The sequence below is a fragment of the Parus major genome, chromosome 6, assembly GCF_001522545.3.
Source record: "Parus major isolate Abel chromosome 6, Parus_major1.1, whole genome shotgun sequence".
NCBI classification, from domain to species: domain Eukaryota; kingdom Metazoa; phylum Chordata; class Aves; order Passeriformes; family Paridae; genus Parus; species Parus major.
In genome coordinates this window covers 13,633,887-13,647,831 of record NC_031775.1, presented here as the reverse complement: position 1 = coordinate 13,647,831, position 13,945 = coordinate 13,633,887, and the positions used below count along the sequence as shown (strand labels likewise).

General features: G+C 37.8%; 1 protein-coding gene across 2 annotated transcripts in view; it reads left to right on the top strand.

Moving 5' to 3' along the window:
• Positions 1 to 13,945, top strand: part of FRMPD2 (FERM and PDZ domain containing 2) — a 56,974-nt gene that overhangs the window by 8,397 nt on the left and 34,632 nt on the right. For both annotated transcript variants that reach the window (XM_033515746.1, XM_033515747.1), the window contains exons 5-15: positions 1,132 to 1,282; positions 2,902 to 2,973; positions 3,644 to 3,818; positions 4,587 to 4,737; positions 4,834 to 4,972; positions 5,835 to 5,987; positions 7,311 to 7,496; positions 8,407 to 8,563; positions 11,077 to 11,287; positions 12,175 to 12,278; positions 13,529 to 13,627. In XM_033515746.1, the coding sequence (XP_033371637.1) occupies positions 1,132 to 1,282; positions 2,902 to 2,973; positions 3,644 to 3,818; positions 4,587 to 4,737; positions 4,834 to 4,972; positions 5,835 to 5,987; positions 7,311 to 7,496; positions 8,407 to 8,563; positions 11,077 to 11,287; positions 12,175 to 12,278; positions 13,529 to 13,627 (1,598 nt within the window). The remainder of the gene's footprint in view (positions 1 to 1,131; positions 1,283 to 2,901; positions 2,974 to 3,643; positions 3,819 to 4,586; positions 4,738 to 4,833; positions 4,973 to 5,834; positions 5,988 to 7,310; positions 7,497 to 8,406; positions 8,564 to 11,076; positions 11,288 to 12,174; positions 12,279 to 13,528; positions 13,628 to 13,945) is intronic.

The window sequence follows — 13,945 nt, the reverse complement described above, 5'->3', positions numbered from 1 at the left end:
AGAGAAGAGAAGACTCACAATAATCATCTAATCCAACTGTCTGACCAATTAAGAGCAGATCAAAAGTTAAAGCATGTTATTAAGGGCATCTCCAAATGCCTCTTAAAAACTGATGGGCTTGGACTAGTGAGCATCTCTCCAGGAAGCCTGTTCCAGTAAAGTAATTTTACTTAGTCCCCTTCTAAGTAAAGAAATGGTTCCTAACATTCTCTCTGAACCCCTTCTACTGTAGCTTTGAACCACACCCATGTTCCCTGTTATTGGATACTAGGCACAAGAGATGAAAAATTACTCCAGTTAATTTGTTAAAATTTTTAGAAATTCCTTGAATAGTTTCCTGAAGTAAATCTGCAATGTGCAAAAGAAAAGGATGAGACTTTGGGATAATGGAAAAGTTTCCATGTGTCTTTGATATTTGTTGAAAAAATGCAATTAACAAAAGTCCACCTGAATGAAACCTCTCCTTCTGAACCACGTAATAATTATTTATTCATTGAGTACATAGTATATTTGAAGTTTATTCTAAGGATATACATCTGATCATATGGAATACACCATTACTTTCTTCATTAAAACCATAGTACAAAGAGAGCTTTCTCATCTGAGATTTCACACACCTTTTTCTTAATTAAATTGAAAATTCCCTTAGCTCCCAAGGACATTAATATATCCTAATGAATAAGTATTCAAATAATTTAATTCCTATTCCTGGAAAATTCTGAATAATGTAATAACAAATGTTAAGGCTTCCTGAAGCTTTTTTCTTCAGAAAATAATAAATGAGGAATTTGCTTCATCCTGTAAAATTCCCAGAAGGGAATGGGGCTATACACTTACACTTCACCAAATTTAGACAAACTAGATCTGGCTCACCAAATGAAAAAAAAACCCAACAAACCTGACTCTGTTGAATCAAAGCAGAGTTTAGAATTATTTATAAAGGGCACCAGTAATATTACTCCTGTTAAATTATTTCTCTTTTTCTGTAAAGCAGTAAGAAGCTTGTAAGAGACATTGTCTTTGACTTCATAGTATTGCAGTAGTTACTGTACCTTAAGCTCTCTGTCCCCAAGTTGGTGTTGTGTTGATTGCATGTTGCATGTTTTCCTCACTGTGACATTTCCCTTGAAGGTCGGTGAGCGCTGTAGAAGAAATCCCGGGTGGAACACAGAAGAACAACCGACAGAACCTACTAAGCTTGGGCTCCACCTTCTCTGTGTCTACAAAGGACTACTCAGCAGCTGCTGCATCACAGAAATGTTTGTTCCACAGGAAAGAAAAGGTGAATGATGCAAAAGATATAAGCTGATTTCAAAATATCACTGAAGAGAAGTCTCTCATCTAATTTTTGTTCAACAGTGATGTGCATATTAGCTACTGAGTCATCTTATTAGATGAGTATTCTAAATTGACAGACTCCAAATTAGGCATGATCCAGTTGTGCTGTCAGAACTGAAGGCAGTGAAAGCAATTGTCCATAAAGACTGTGCAAAAGCTGGTAATTGAACCCTCTCTGACCTACATATGTGATTTTTGCAAGCATCAAACACCATATGGACTGTTTTCACCAACCACTTTGACTTCAGCTTCAGAACAGAAAAAAAAAAATTACGGAGACACTTAACCCAAACCTTTGTCAGCCAATGGTGCTCAAAGGACTTAATTTTTTTTTAAATTTAAAAAAATTAAAAAAAATTTTGTGCATATCTGGACAGAAAGCATAGACCAGCAGTGAATGTGCCCAGACAGTTCTATTAATTGACTATTTCTAGTTGCTAAGTTGTGGTAGGACTCTGTTAAATGGAAAGGATAATGTTTCTTTAAAAGTTGGATTGCAAAAATTCAGAAATAACTGAATCACTGAAAACTCCACCATGACCCTTCATATGGAGTTTTCTGTTGTGGAACAAGAAGGGACAGGTTTCAGGCTGATGAGTCCAGTTCAGAAGCTCAACAGTGACCAGTGACAAATATTTGGCCAAGAGCTTCAGTTAGACACTTTGGAAAACTATCTTTTCTCATATAATTTTTTAATTTTTTTATTATTTTAGATTGAATTATTTTTAAATTTTATTATTATGATTTTTGTGGGGATAATAATGGCCTTTTACAGAAGGAGTTCAGCAACTGTTAAACACAGTGCTATTCCCTCTTTATTGTGATACAAAACTGCATTGTTTGTTGGTAGGACCATACTATTATTATTATTAAATAAATATTGAGGTTTTTTTAAAGTATCTGAATGGGTCTAGTTACTAAGTCATGGTAAATGGCTAGAAAGATTCACATCTTATTACTTGAAGACAAGGGGGATCTAAAAGCATAGATGTATCTGATGAAAACCCAATATATACAATTAGTTGAGATGAATGCTCAGCAAGAAAAAAAGACCTTAAAAAATGTTGAAGTTATTTGAAGTTAAAATAAAGGAATACAGTGTCTACTAATAAGAACTATCAGTCAACCTTTATTATAGGGAGGACTGTATTTCAGTCTAGCTCTTAAGAAAGCTGGGTTTATTCAATCACAGTGGTGTGTATGTATGTGTTTACATGTCTGTAACTGTCCTCAGAGTAATTTGAGAATCAAATGAGAAAAAGTCTCGGAATAAATTAAGTTTCTGTGCCATGAAAACAGGTGCCTTTCAAAGGAAATGGGTTAAGTGCCTTTACAGAGGAAAAGGCTTCAGCATGAGCTTACCCCTACTTAGACCCTGGAGAGTCTACACAGGAGAGACCCCAAGCAGAGAGAAGTCATCAGTCAGCATTTGCATCTTATTAGACACTGAAGTCAATTAGGTCCAGCATACAGATCAATAGAAATGGGTTTCATTGATACTTGTGTTTGGGATCTTCGTTCCATTAAGAAGAATTACTAAATTTCTAAATTGTCTCCTTGCAGTTTTCAGGTCCAGAGTTTGTTATTTTGTCTAGCGAACCACCAGTGACCTTACAGCTGCCTGGATCAATTGTGGTAAGTATGAACATTAAGAATTTAGAACTAATCCAGTGACATTTTAGTCAGGGCTCTTTGTAAGTAGCACCTCAGTCTCAACCCAGTATTCTTCTCATGTCCTCCTCTAAAAAAAAGTTAGGGTTCCTATAGAGGTATTGAGACTTGAAAGGATATGTTTTAATTCTTAGCGCTATTTAGTTACTTCTGTGGCTGCAAAAAAAGCTTCATTTATCCTTCTCAGCTAAGAATGCTCACTTTAGCCCTAGACTTTTGAGACAAAGACTGTACAGCAAATCTGCAATATGACATTCCAACGTGAGGGACTTCTCCAGCTTGAAAGCACATACTTCACCTTTGCTTAAGATTGGGTAGAAAGTTGACAGCAGACAGCAGTAAAAATGAGAGCAAAGCAAATTTGGAATTAGCCACAAATCTAGAATAACCCTGGTGACTGGAGAATTTGAGTATGCTCAGCTGTTTTGTTGTGATTCTCTTGTTTTTTTTTAAAAAAAGAAATGTTTGTGATATTAATTTATGAGAAGGGAGACAGAGAATAGCATGGTGTTGTGACCAATTCCAACAGGTTGTTTAGAGACAGGCTACTAGTGGGCCTCAGTAATAAAATACTGTGGAACTCACATTGCTTATACTTGGCACTCATTCTTCATTCTTTCTTGTGTGTTCTTAGACTAAAAAAGGGAAATCCTATTTGTCCCAAAGGGATCTTAACGTAATTTTACTGAATGGCCAGTGCCTTGAGGTGCAATGTGACATCAAGACCAAGGCAAGAGATGTTTTCAACACTGTGGTGGCATATGCAAACTTGGTGGAACATTTCTACTTTGGCTTGGCTTACCTGAAAGGTAATGAGACACTTAAGTACAGTGACAGCTCTGTCCGTCAGTGCCTCTGGAGTCACTTTATCAATGAGTTCCAGTAAGATCCTTTAAGATCCTTAGGTAGAAGCAGATACAAAACTTGTGCAAAAATAAGGTATGTTGATTAAAACTACACTGCACTGATGGAAAGCATGTCTGCCCTAGGACTGTGCATCATCACAGCCATATGACATTTACTGGCTGATATTCCCAGGCAGAAAATGCTGTGTCCCAGCCTTGCACTCAAATAATACTGAGCCATGCAGCTCCAGCAGAAATTCCAAGAAGCAGTGCACTTGGAAAGATTGCCTGTGTTTATTCCTAGATATAAATGGGAATACAGATTCAGATATGTCATCTACCAGACCCACGTTTCCCCCTCATGCTTTCTGATGGCAGGCACAGCTGAGGCACTGGGAAAGAGCACACACCTTGTGTGTAGAGCATGAGGATTACAAAGGGATGTAGAACCTGAATGGTGAGAAGAATGCAAGCCCCATAAATCCTTGAGTGATTTCACAGATACCATACTAATTACAGCATCTAACATTTGTAATTCAAAATTACATACTGTCCTAAGTTCTCCATCAAAGGAGCAATAAGTAAAATCATGACACAGAGAAGTAAATCTCAGCTGACATCCCAAATTCATTTTATGTTTTATTGCTAGTGATGCACTCAATGAAGAAATCAGAACTTTAAGCTGCTGAAATATATCCAGGTTTATCACAGAACCCAACATTCTCATTTCAGGTAAAGAATTCTTCTTTTTGGATGAAGAGACCAAACTCTACAAAGTTGCCCCAGATGGCTGGAATGACCAACCCAAGAAGAAAATGTCCATCATTAATTTCACACTCTTTCTAAGAATAAAATTCTTTGTCAACCACTTTAATGTTATTCAGTAAGTGCACAACTCTGCTGATGGAAGGAAAACCAGTAGCATTAAGGGATACCATTCAAAGCTGCTCCTGAGTTCCTAAACCATTTTCTATTCCAGACACGGCTTGACAAGGCATCAGTTTTACCTGCAGCTTCGTAAAGATATTTTGGAGGAGCGATTATATTGCAGTGATGAGACTGCCCTGAAACTCGGCGCTTTGGCTTTGCAAGCAGAGCTTGGCAATTATGCTTCTGAGGTGTGGAGAAATAATGCAGTATTTCTCAGAGGTCTCTCTGTACAACTTTTGCAGCTTTTGTTTGTCACATAGTGTTTAAAGAGGAAATGTGAACAGCAGAAAACTTAAGTCCTCCAGATAAGTCCTTCAGACTTAATAAAAAAAAAATTACAAAATTTTTCTGATGATGGAATAGTAATGAGCCAGGTGAATTTCCCAGGAAATATGACAGAATGATGAGAGAATCTAGGTTCCTCATAATTGATAAGATATCCTGGAAACTCCATAAAATCTGTAGAAAGTTTCTGACACAGGCCCAGCTTGGACGTGCAGAGGGGTTTAAAGAGATTATTAAATAGGGAAGAGAAAAGAAAATGAACACTTCAGAATTCACAGCTATTTCATGTCTCTGACTGTATATCCGACTAGCTGTCCTACTTTTGAAGTGTATAGAAAACACCCATTTATGTTGTCTTCTGTATCTTCAGCTACGTAAATCAGTGTATCTCTGTTAATTGAACTCTGAGTGGTCTGATCCATGTGGTCAGATCTATCATGGCAATGCAGGTTGTACTGATGCACTGTTGTACTGATGCAGCTGTAGCTGTCAGCAGTGCAGGACACTCCTGTAGGCCCAGCTCCTTTCTCCCCTCTGCCCAAAGGAGTGGTGTGTGCTTGGAGCAGCTGCCTGAGCACAGGGGCAAGAGGCAATTTGGCTGTCAGGACACTAGGTGCTGTTCCCACTTTCCTTTGGGAAGTGGCAGCAGGGTGACTTCTGCATATGGGTCACCCTGAAAATGGAATGCAGTGAATAATAAAAGTCAAGAAAGAAGAAAAGGTCTCTGTCTCTTTGGTATTTTTTTCAATTTTTTTTCCCCTACAGATGCATGGAAAGAGCTATTTTCGTGTTGAAGACTACGTTCCAGCAAGTCGAATAGAGAGAATGACCCTGGCATATGTACAGCGAGAGCTTGCTAAATTACATCGTATGAATCGCTCCCTATTTGAGGATGAAGCTGAACTAGAATTTTTAAAGGTAAATTGCCTTACCCCAAACACTATTTATTAATTTTGAGGTTGAAAGCACCTCTCTAGTTACTCTTGTCTATTTTCCTCTTGCCTGATACAGTAGATTTTAGATATGATGAAAAAATTTGTACAGTCAACAAAAATCTCAGTATTTCATTCTGCTGTAGATACTGTCACTCATCACTGAGAGTTTTCATAACACGTTTTGGTGTATTTGCAGCATTCTAAGGCTTGATGTAAATTTTTGGCATGTTACCAACATGTCTGGGCTCCAGAAGATTATAAAACATGAGAATAAGCACTTTTTTGACTTCAGAAATTACAGCAAGTGTTCAGCCACTTTCTAAACATGTAGTGATTGTTTAAAAGTATCTGTGAACCCTGGAAGTGAGGAAGGAGTTATCTGAAGTATTTTTTCATTTGTCTACTTCTCTAGGGCTCTAAAGCGTCACAATGATGTGGGATTTAACGTTTTCCAGCTAATTTGTCCTTCTCCCCAAATCTCTCTGCTTTCCATCAAATGAAAAATATCAGGGATTAAATAATGGATAAATACCAGTAGTCATTTTGCTGCAGTGCCACACACTGTTATTCACAGTATTTTAGTTCAGCTGCTATTTAATTTTATTAGTCCGTCATCTATCACTGTCAGTGCAATTGAAGAAAAAGATTGAAGCTTAGCCTTAATGACAGTCCCATCATGCGTGGCAAATCCAATGAAGAAAAGCAGCTTTGTTAGTATCTGTTTCAATAAGTCTGTAGAAGGAGCCAACACATCATACAAAGTGGGAAAGACAGACCCCATGGCAAGAGCATGTAAATTCCAAATATGAAAGGGATTAAAAATTAAAACCCAGATTCAGCTAGTGATTATAGATGCCCTAGTTTTCAGGACCTGAACATTTGTACTATGGTTACTTTCTACAAAAAATAGATCTTCTTAAAGTGTTTTATTTTGGTCACTGAAAATCTCTGTTCATAATTGAAAAGTCATTTGGGGATTCTACAGTAGCTTCCCAGAAAGGAAAGATAAGGTTTTAGGATAAACTTATATTGGTCTGCAGATCAGACAGTAAATCCTAGTTATATTCCAGAGTTCTGTAAAGTGTCTGAGTCACATTTTAACACCTTTGTGGCCAAGTACAGGAGGCAGAAAGACAAGCATGAACCCCCAGAACCTCTGGGTGACTTCCTCAGAATATCCCCTGCATGGCAGGGGCAGACACTGGCTCCTCAGACACTCAAAAGTATTTTCTCCTCCATCTACCCAGCTTTTCTTCCCATGAATCTTTTTGAGTAAGGCATGGTAAAAGCACTTTCTCTCTACAAGGTGACTCAGCAACTTCCTGAATATGGAGTGTTATTCTATCGTGTATCCCAAGAGAAGAAAGGGACAGAAGGGGACATCATCCTTGGAATCTGTGCCAAAGGCATCATCGTCTATGAGAACAAAAATCACACTAGAATTGCCAGTTTAAGATTCCAGTGGCGTGAAACAGAAAGAATTTCAGCTCATGTGAGTTGGAACTAACTAAATCTCTCTCTAAAATATCTACTGTTTTACTGCCTTTCTTCCTGTTGTTTTGACAAATTTATTGCATTCAGAGTGAGAATGAGAGTGACTCTATATGGGCAAGTCCTTTCTGAAAAGAGTTTAAAATCAAAGCTTGATCGGGATGTGGATATGAAGATACTGAGTCCTTTGTGAAGTATAGTTCTGCAGTATTTATGTCAAGGCCAAAGACAAATTACTATAAAATTGAATAATCTGGTGCTGATTATTACAGAGACTATGCCAAATTTCTCTACAGCATATTCTATACTCATTCCTCTCTTGTCTTTACTGCTCTTTTCTTCTGTTTTTCTGCCTACATGAGTTCATGGGATTATGTCTTCCACTTTCCAGATCTCATTATACTCGTCCTCATCTCCTTGAATATTGAGGTCTGCTAACAAACTAGTATTGGTGACAAGATTGTGACCCATTTCTAAATGGGATTTTGACATTAGAGGTGTATCAATGTACTGCTGTACAGTTTAGGTGCCAAACTGGATTGCAAATTTTCCAGCTTGCTTGCTCTCCAAAAATAGTCCTTCTCTCCCTTGAAGATATGTTCCTTTTCATATCAAATTTGTTTAATAATTTTAACATCTGTGGAGCCAAATGTTGCAGTTTCAGCAACCTGCTGTCAATGCATTCAATGTCCTAAGGCTCTTGATTTTCAACATAGAAGAGTTATGATCCCAATGACAGACACCTGGCTTACAAGTGCTGAATTTACAACAGGCATTTCCTGCATGCAAAAGGGATGCAGTCAGGCATAAATACAACTGGAACAAACCAACAAGATTATAAAAATGAACTGCCAGTGCCTCAGTGTAGTGACTGATATATGAAGCAACCTGTGCTTTTATTTCCCCTTCAGAGAAAAAAATTCATGATTGAAAGCAGTTTCAGTGGCAAGAAACACACCTTCATTACTGATACAGCAAAGACATGTAAATACCTACTGGACCTCTGCTCTGCCCAGCACAAATTCAATGCACAGATGAACTCTAGGCAACTTCGGCAAACTTCATCAGGTGAGGTATAAATGCACTTTTGCTACAGGGACCATAGGACAAGGTTATGTTTTAGGTAAGGTACATGCACCAAATCTGAGAATTAGAACCTGCCACCTCAGTTTCACTCTGCTTCAGTAGAAAATAATTTCTCCTACTACACTGAAAGTTAGAAGAGTCTAATTTGTCTGATTAAGTCTAATTCAGCATATGTATGTTAGTAGGCATGTGTAGGGGGGTGAAGAGAGATTCTCTGAATAGAACAACTAAGTAGCTGAACTCAGATTAAAAAAAGAAATAAGCATGATTTCACTTCCCTTCAGGAGAACTCTGCTGCTGAGAATTCCACAGAAATGTATCAGACCTACCCCAAATATAACCTGAAAAATGTTCCACACAAATTAAAACTATAATAGTGCCCAGACATGCTGGAGCTGAACTTAGTTATTTTGCATAAGAGAGGGATGCAACCCAATGGTTCAGTCCCAGGACAAAACCACTAAAGGCATGTGAGTCACAGCCACTTCACTATATACCTGCTAGCAGCTCTTAGATTTTGCCATGTCTGTGCCATGAATGGCAGCTCCTCAGGCTTCAAATTTTCCATAGTTTCTAAGACAAAATGCTGCTCTATCCAGAGCAAGTACATAGCACATATCACCCACAGTTGTCAGCATGTTCTGTAAAGATGGGCAAGGATTGTTATGGGGAAACTGAGGCACATAAGAAATAAGAGCCTAAGCTGACAACCATCATCACTCTTTACTTCAGTGGAGCAATATGAGTTTTCACTAGCTCATCCACTGCCTTTAACAGAACCAGGATCATTTAACAACCCTTGAGTGTTTGACCTGGTGAGTCACTGCAGGAAAATCAAATGTCATGCCTTATCTTCTGGGATGTTCCTTTCTGTAGTAAAACCATAAAAGTGTTGGCAACAAATACTACCATGGCATTCAACAGGATGATTGACATATTGCCTCCTTACCACTAAAATTATTTAATGAAAGTTGAAATTTTTGCACAAAATTGTTACAATGGAAAAAAGCCAGAGGATGGCATTTAGGTTCAAGGCATCTTGAACCTAAATGTTTGTTGCTTGACATCTCCAGCTTCTAACATGATTTAGTGGGATTGTTCTTTATTGCATTAAAATGAGTGCTAATAGTGCATCTTACAGTTGCCTGTGTCACATTTGCTTGTGGTAATTCATCTTAAAAAAAAAAATACATTCCATATATAACAGAATACAGTTATTGAGAACTAAGAAAATTATAACCCAAGTGCTGACTACAAGTACACCAAATCACTGAAACGAGCCAGACTTACACAAGCCACGTGACCGCAGATTCTGGGCTTCAGGGTGTGCTTGCTGTCCCAGAAAAAAAAGCTTGGTAAGGCAGTGACAGACAGTAATTCAAAATTCTGCCTTTGCCACCACTCACCACAGTGAGTCTGTAAGAGATGATGAGACTCTTTCTGCATGTTTCTGCTTTTGATGCACTGCTCAGATTTATAGTAACCATCACTTCAAAACCTGAAGCCACCCTCTACTTCAGAATCACCGTGGCAACTCCCAGGCTGAGTTACTCTGGATAGTTAAGACTTCTGATGCCTTAAGAAATGCCTCTAATCAAAGTCTGAGGAAAGAGGGAACCTAGATTTAATGCTGCAGAGTAGTGTTCTAGAAAGTTGTATTCAGGCTACTATTTGTTAGAAAAACACACAGCACTTTAGCTGGCATGTAGAAGCAGAATTTAAGTTCATGTTTATGCTAGCCTGTATCAAGTCAAGATTTTATTTTCCAGTGTGTCTGCAATTGCCTGCTGTCCCTCCATCCTCCAAGTCCCCTCTCCAGCCCACCCACTGAGAACCTAAATAAATTAATGTCTCTTTCAGCACCACTTTGTTTCAGAAGCGGACAAATTTGAATATAGAAGAGCCCAGGTGTCATTAAGCAAGTAGTAGATTTCACAGAAAGGTAGAAAACTGGATAGAAAGTATTGCCACCAAGATGGTCCCCACTTGACTTCACTTGTGCAAATGACTCAGTTCCTTGGTGTTCCCCTGAACTTTGGAGAGAATATTTCCTAGAGTTCCTGTCTTCTTGGATATAAATATACTGGAGTGGAATGCCTGTGAAGGATGAGAAATTAGCAACCTGGATAATTCAGACTCTAAAAGACAGATGTTTCTCATACACCAATCATTTACAAAATACACTTTACAGAAATATTCAGGTTTAAGTTATATAGGGTTGCGCATTTCACCTGTCTTTGTGGAAAGTGCACTTGTAGTATAATTCACAGAAATTAAACTTAAATGCAGCATATGCTTTTTATGAAAGAAAACTCCTTCTATTCACCCCAAGACCAAGGTGTCCACAAGGATAAAAGAACAAATACATCTGTAATGTCAATATTATTTTCTGGCATATTCAAAATATTTTATTTAAATTTCCTTTGAGCTTAAAAGAATGTGATAATATCAGTGGATTTGTATTTGCTTCTTCTCCCCTCCTGCTTCTCATTCAGAGGACAGTAAATTTCTGGAAATAGACAAATCAAATTCTGCATATGCAGCTCAGCATGAACACCTTGCCCTTATTCAGAGACTGTCTCGGTCAGAGAATGTGCTCTATGGAGCAAACCTGGAAAACCTTTCTGCTGGGATGATGAGCAAATCTTGTGATAACCTCAGTGTGGAAACCAACAACAGGACTAGAGACAAAAGCAATCTTGGCAGGTAGGTTTGCTTTTCCTCTCTGAACATGTGTAAGAAGACTCAGACATAAACTTTTTTTTGTTTTTTTAAGTTCTTACTGTGGTCACACCAAAAGGTCTGGGGCTCCATGGTGCCAGTAGTAGTGCAAATGCAGGCAGCAAGTTAATTGGCTAACAGAGAAGAACTTGAAAAAGAGTGACATTTAAATTTGTAGCAGATTCAAGAAGAAACCACTAATTGGGTTATGGGGTATTAAAAAATGAGGGAGAAGAAATGTAATATATTTAATGTCTGCGTATCTTCACTGGAAATTACAGCATGTGAACTAAAAAACCATCAGAAGCCAGTTTTGATCAGGAATGCAGAGATCATTACTTAGTTGGCCTCCATGTCTAAATGTGCAAATCATAGGGAACAGTGCAAGAACTTCTCCCTCTTTGTTTTGGTGCATTCACCTGTGTAGGTGGTTACTGTAGCTGCACAGCCTCAAGGCCTTTGATGAATTCTAGTGCCTTTTAGAATACTAAGGGTTGGAATAGAGTCAAGGAGAACATGAACTACCAGAAAATCTTTCAGATATGGTTTTGTCTAAATGGACAGCAGGGTTAAATGAATCATGGTGAAGCTATGCAGTGTTTCTTGATACTTGCAGTCAGCTCAGAGCAAAACACAGGAGGCATCAGTCATGACATGAGTGGTCTAATGACAACTGTTATTTGGAAGGAAATGTTGGTAAGGATAAACTACCTCTCCCCTAAAATTAAATATGTCCCAGAAATCAGAATACTCATTGAAAGGCTATAAACCTGTACATTTCCAACTAGGCTCTGACAGACTAATGACAATGAAGAGTGCTAAATACAATTGCTGTTTTTTTATTGTAACAGTGTCCCTTTCCTGCCATGCAGATCTGTATCAGGGCTATCCCAGTCAGAAATGCACATCAATTTGAATGGAAAGCAAAGGAGTTATGACTTCCTCTCAATCCATTCAACTCAGAACACAATCAGTGGTGAGTATAATAATCATAAAGAGAGATAGTGTCCTTCCATGTTTATTGTTTCAATAGAAGGAGACCAATATATACTTTACTTATAAATTAAAGACTATCCTTTTTTATAGTCCTGGAAATTAATCCAGAGTTTAGCAAGACAAGCTGTTTTCTTCCCCTTAACTCCCAGTTTGCATCAGGTTCAGTGGTAAGGGACTTTGTGATAAAATGATTCTATATGCTACATATATATATATATATATATATATATATATATATATTCCATAATGCTGTAATGCTCTATAGTGCCTAATGCTCTACAGAGATGGAGTTCAGTACACTCAGAGACTCTGGTATGGAGCAATATCCCCATGCTCAAAGGTCATTGTTTGCATCAGGTTCAGTGGTAAGGGACTTTGTGATAAAATGATTCTATGCTACATATATATATATATATATATATATATATATATATATATTCCATAATGCTGTAATGCTCTATAGTGCCTAATGCTCTACAGAGATGGAGTTCAGTACACTCAGAGACTCTGGTATGGAGCAATATCCCCATGCTCAAAGGTCATTGTTTGGTTTGAAACTGAGATCTACAATTCAGTAATGAATGAATGAGTCAGCATAGGCTCCAGGTCTTTCCTCTGCTCTTGCACTTGCATGACACCTCCTGGAATAAGGACTAATATGGATTTCTAGTTTTCTATCATAAGCCAGACTGCATGCACATGGGGAGCCAATCTATGGAATATGAAGCTATGATTATCTGATTAGTCTATTTAAAAATTACAACACTACTTTAAACACACTATGACAATTGCTCAATGTTAAATAGTCATCCCTGCAATCAGTGTTGGTTGGATTGCACCTTCAGAGCCAAAAGGGCTCACAGGGCCTAAGCTAGAGCCCACAGAAGATTTTGAGTCCAAATCACCCTCAGGTTCCGTGGACATTACATACCTGACTCTTTAAATATTCTAACCTTAATAAAAACATTGCAGAAAAATTTATATTCTCCCAGAAAGGAACACTGTAGGAAGAGCTTGCACAGCCCTTTACAGAGATTTTTTCAAAGAATGAAACTTCTGAACACTTGTTTGAGCTTCCTTCCAGAATTATATTGATTCAAAAGTAAGAGTAATATTGAAATCAAAGATAAAATATATATTAATTTTTGAAGCTCCAGTTTTCATAATACATGAATATACTGTCTATAAATGCATCACTCTACATTTATTCTAGCTGTTTTGTTTCTGCAGCACCTGGATCACCAGCCATGCAAAAGGAAGTTTTGCTAAGTGGTCTAGAAAGAGAAATCATCTGTGTCAGCCTAAAACGTGACCCTAAGAATGGATTTGGTAAGTAATGAACATAAATATTATGTTTGTTACTGGGACCATCAGATCCTTGTGTTAACACTGATGCTAGCTGATTCAGGCTGGGCAGGACTGTAAATTCCTTTAGTTCATTTAGAGTAAGAGTAGCAATCTTTGTGAAAGACTCAGAATTTCCAGGACTGAAAAGAACTAAGCACATAAATCAAGACCATTATATTTTCAGAGGATTAACTAAGGTCACAGAGACCAAAGGTACCAAGTGCCAAGAGTAGAATGAAAGAAACATGGTTTTAGTTTTGTATGTGAAGTACACATGTACAGATTTTATTTCTCTTAGAC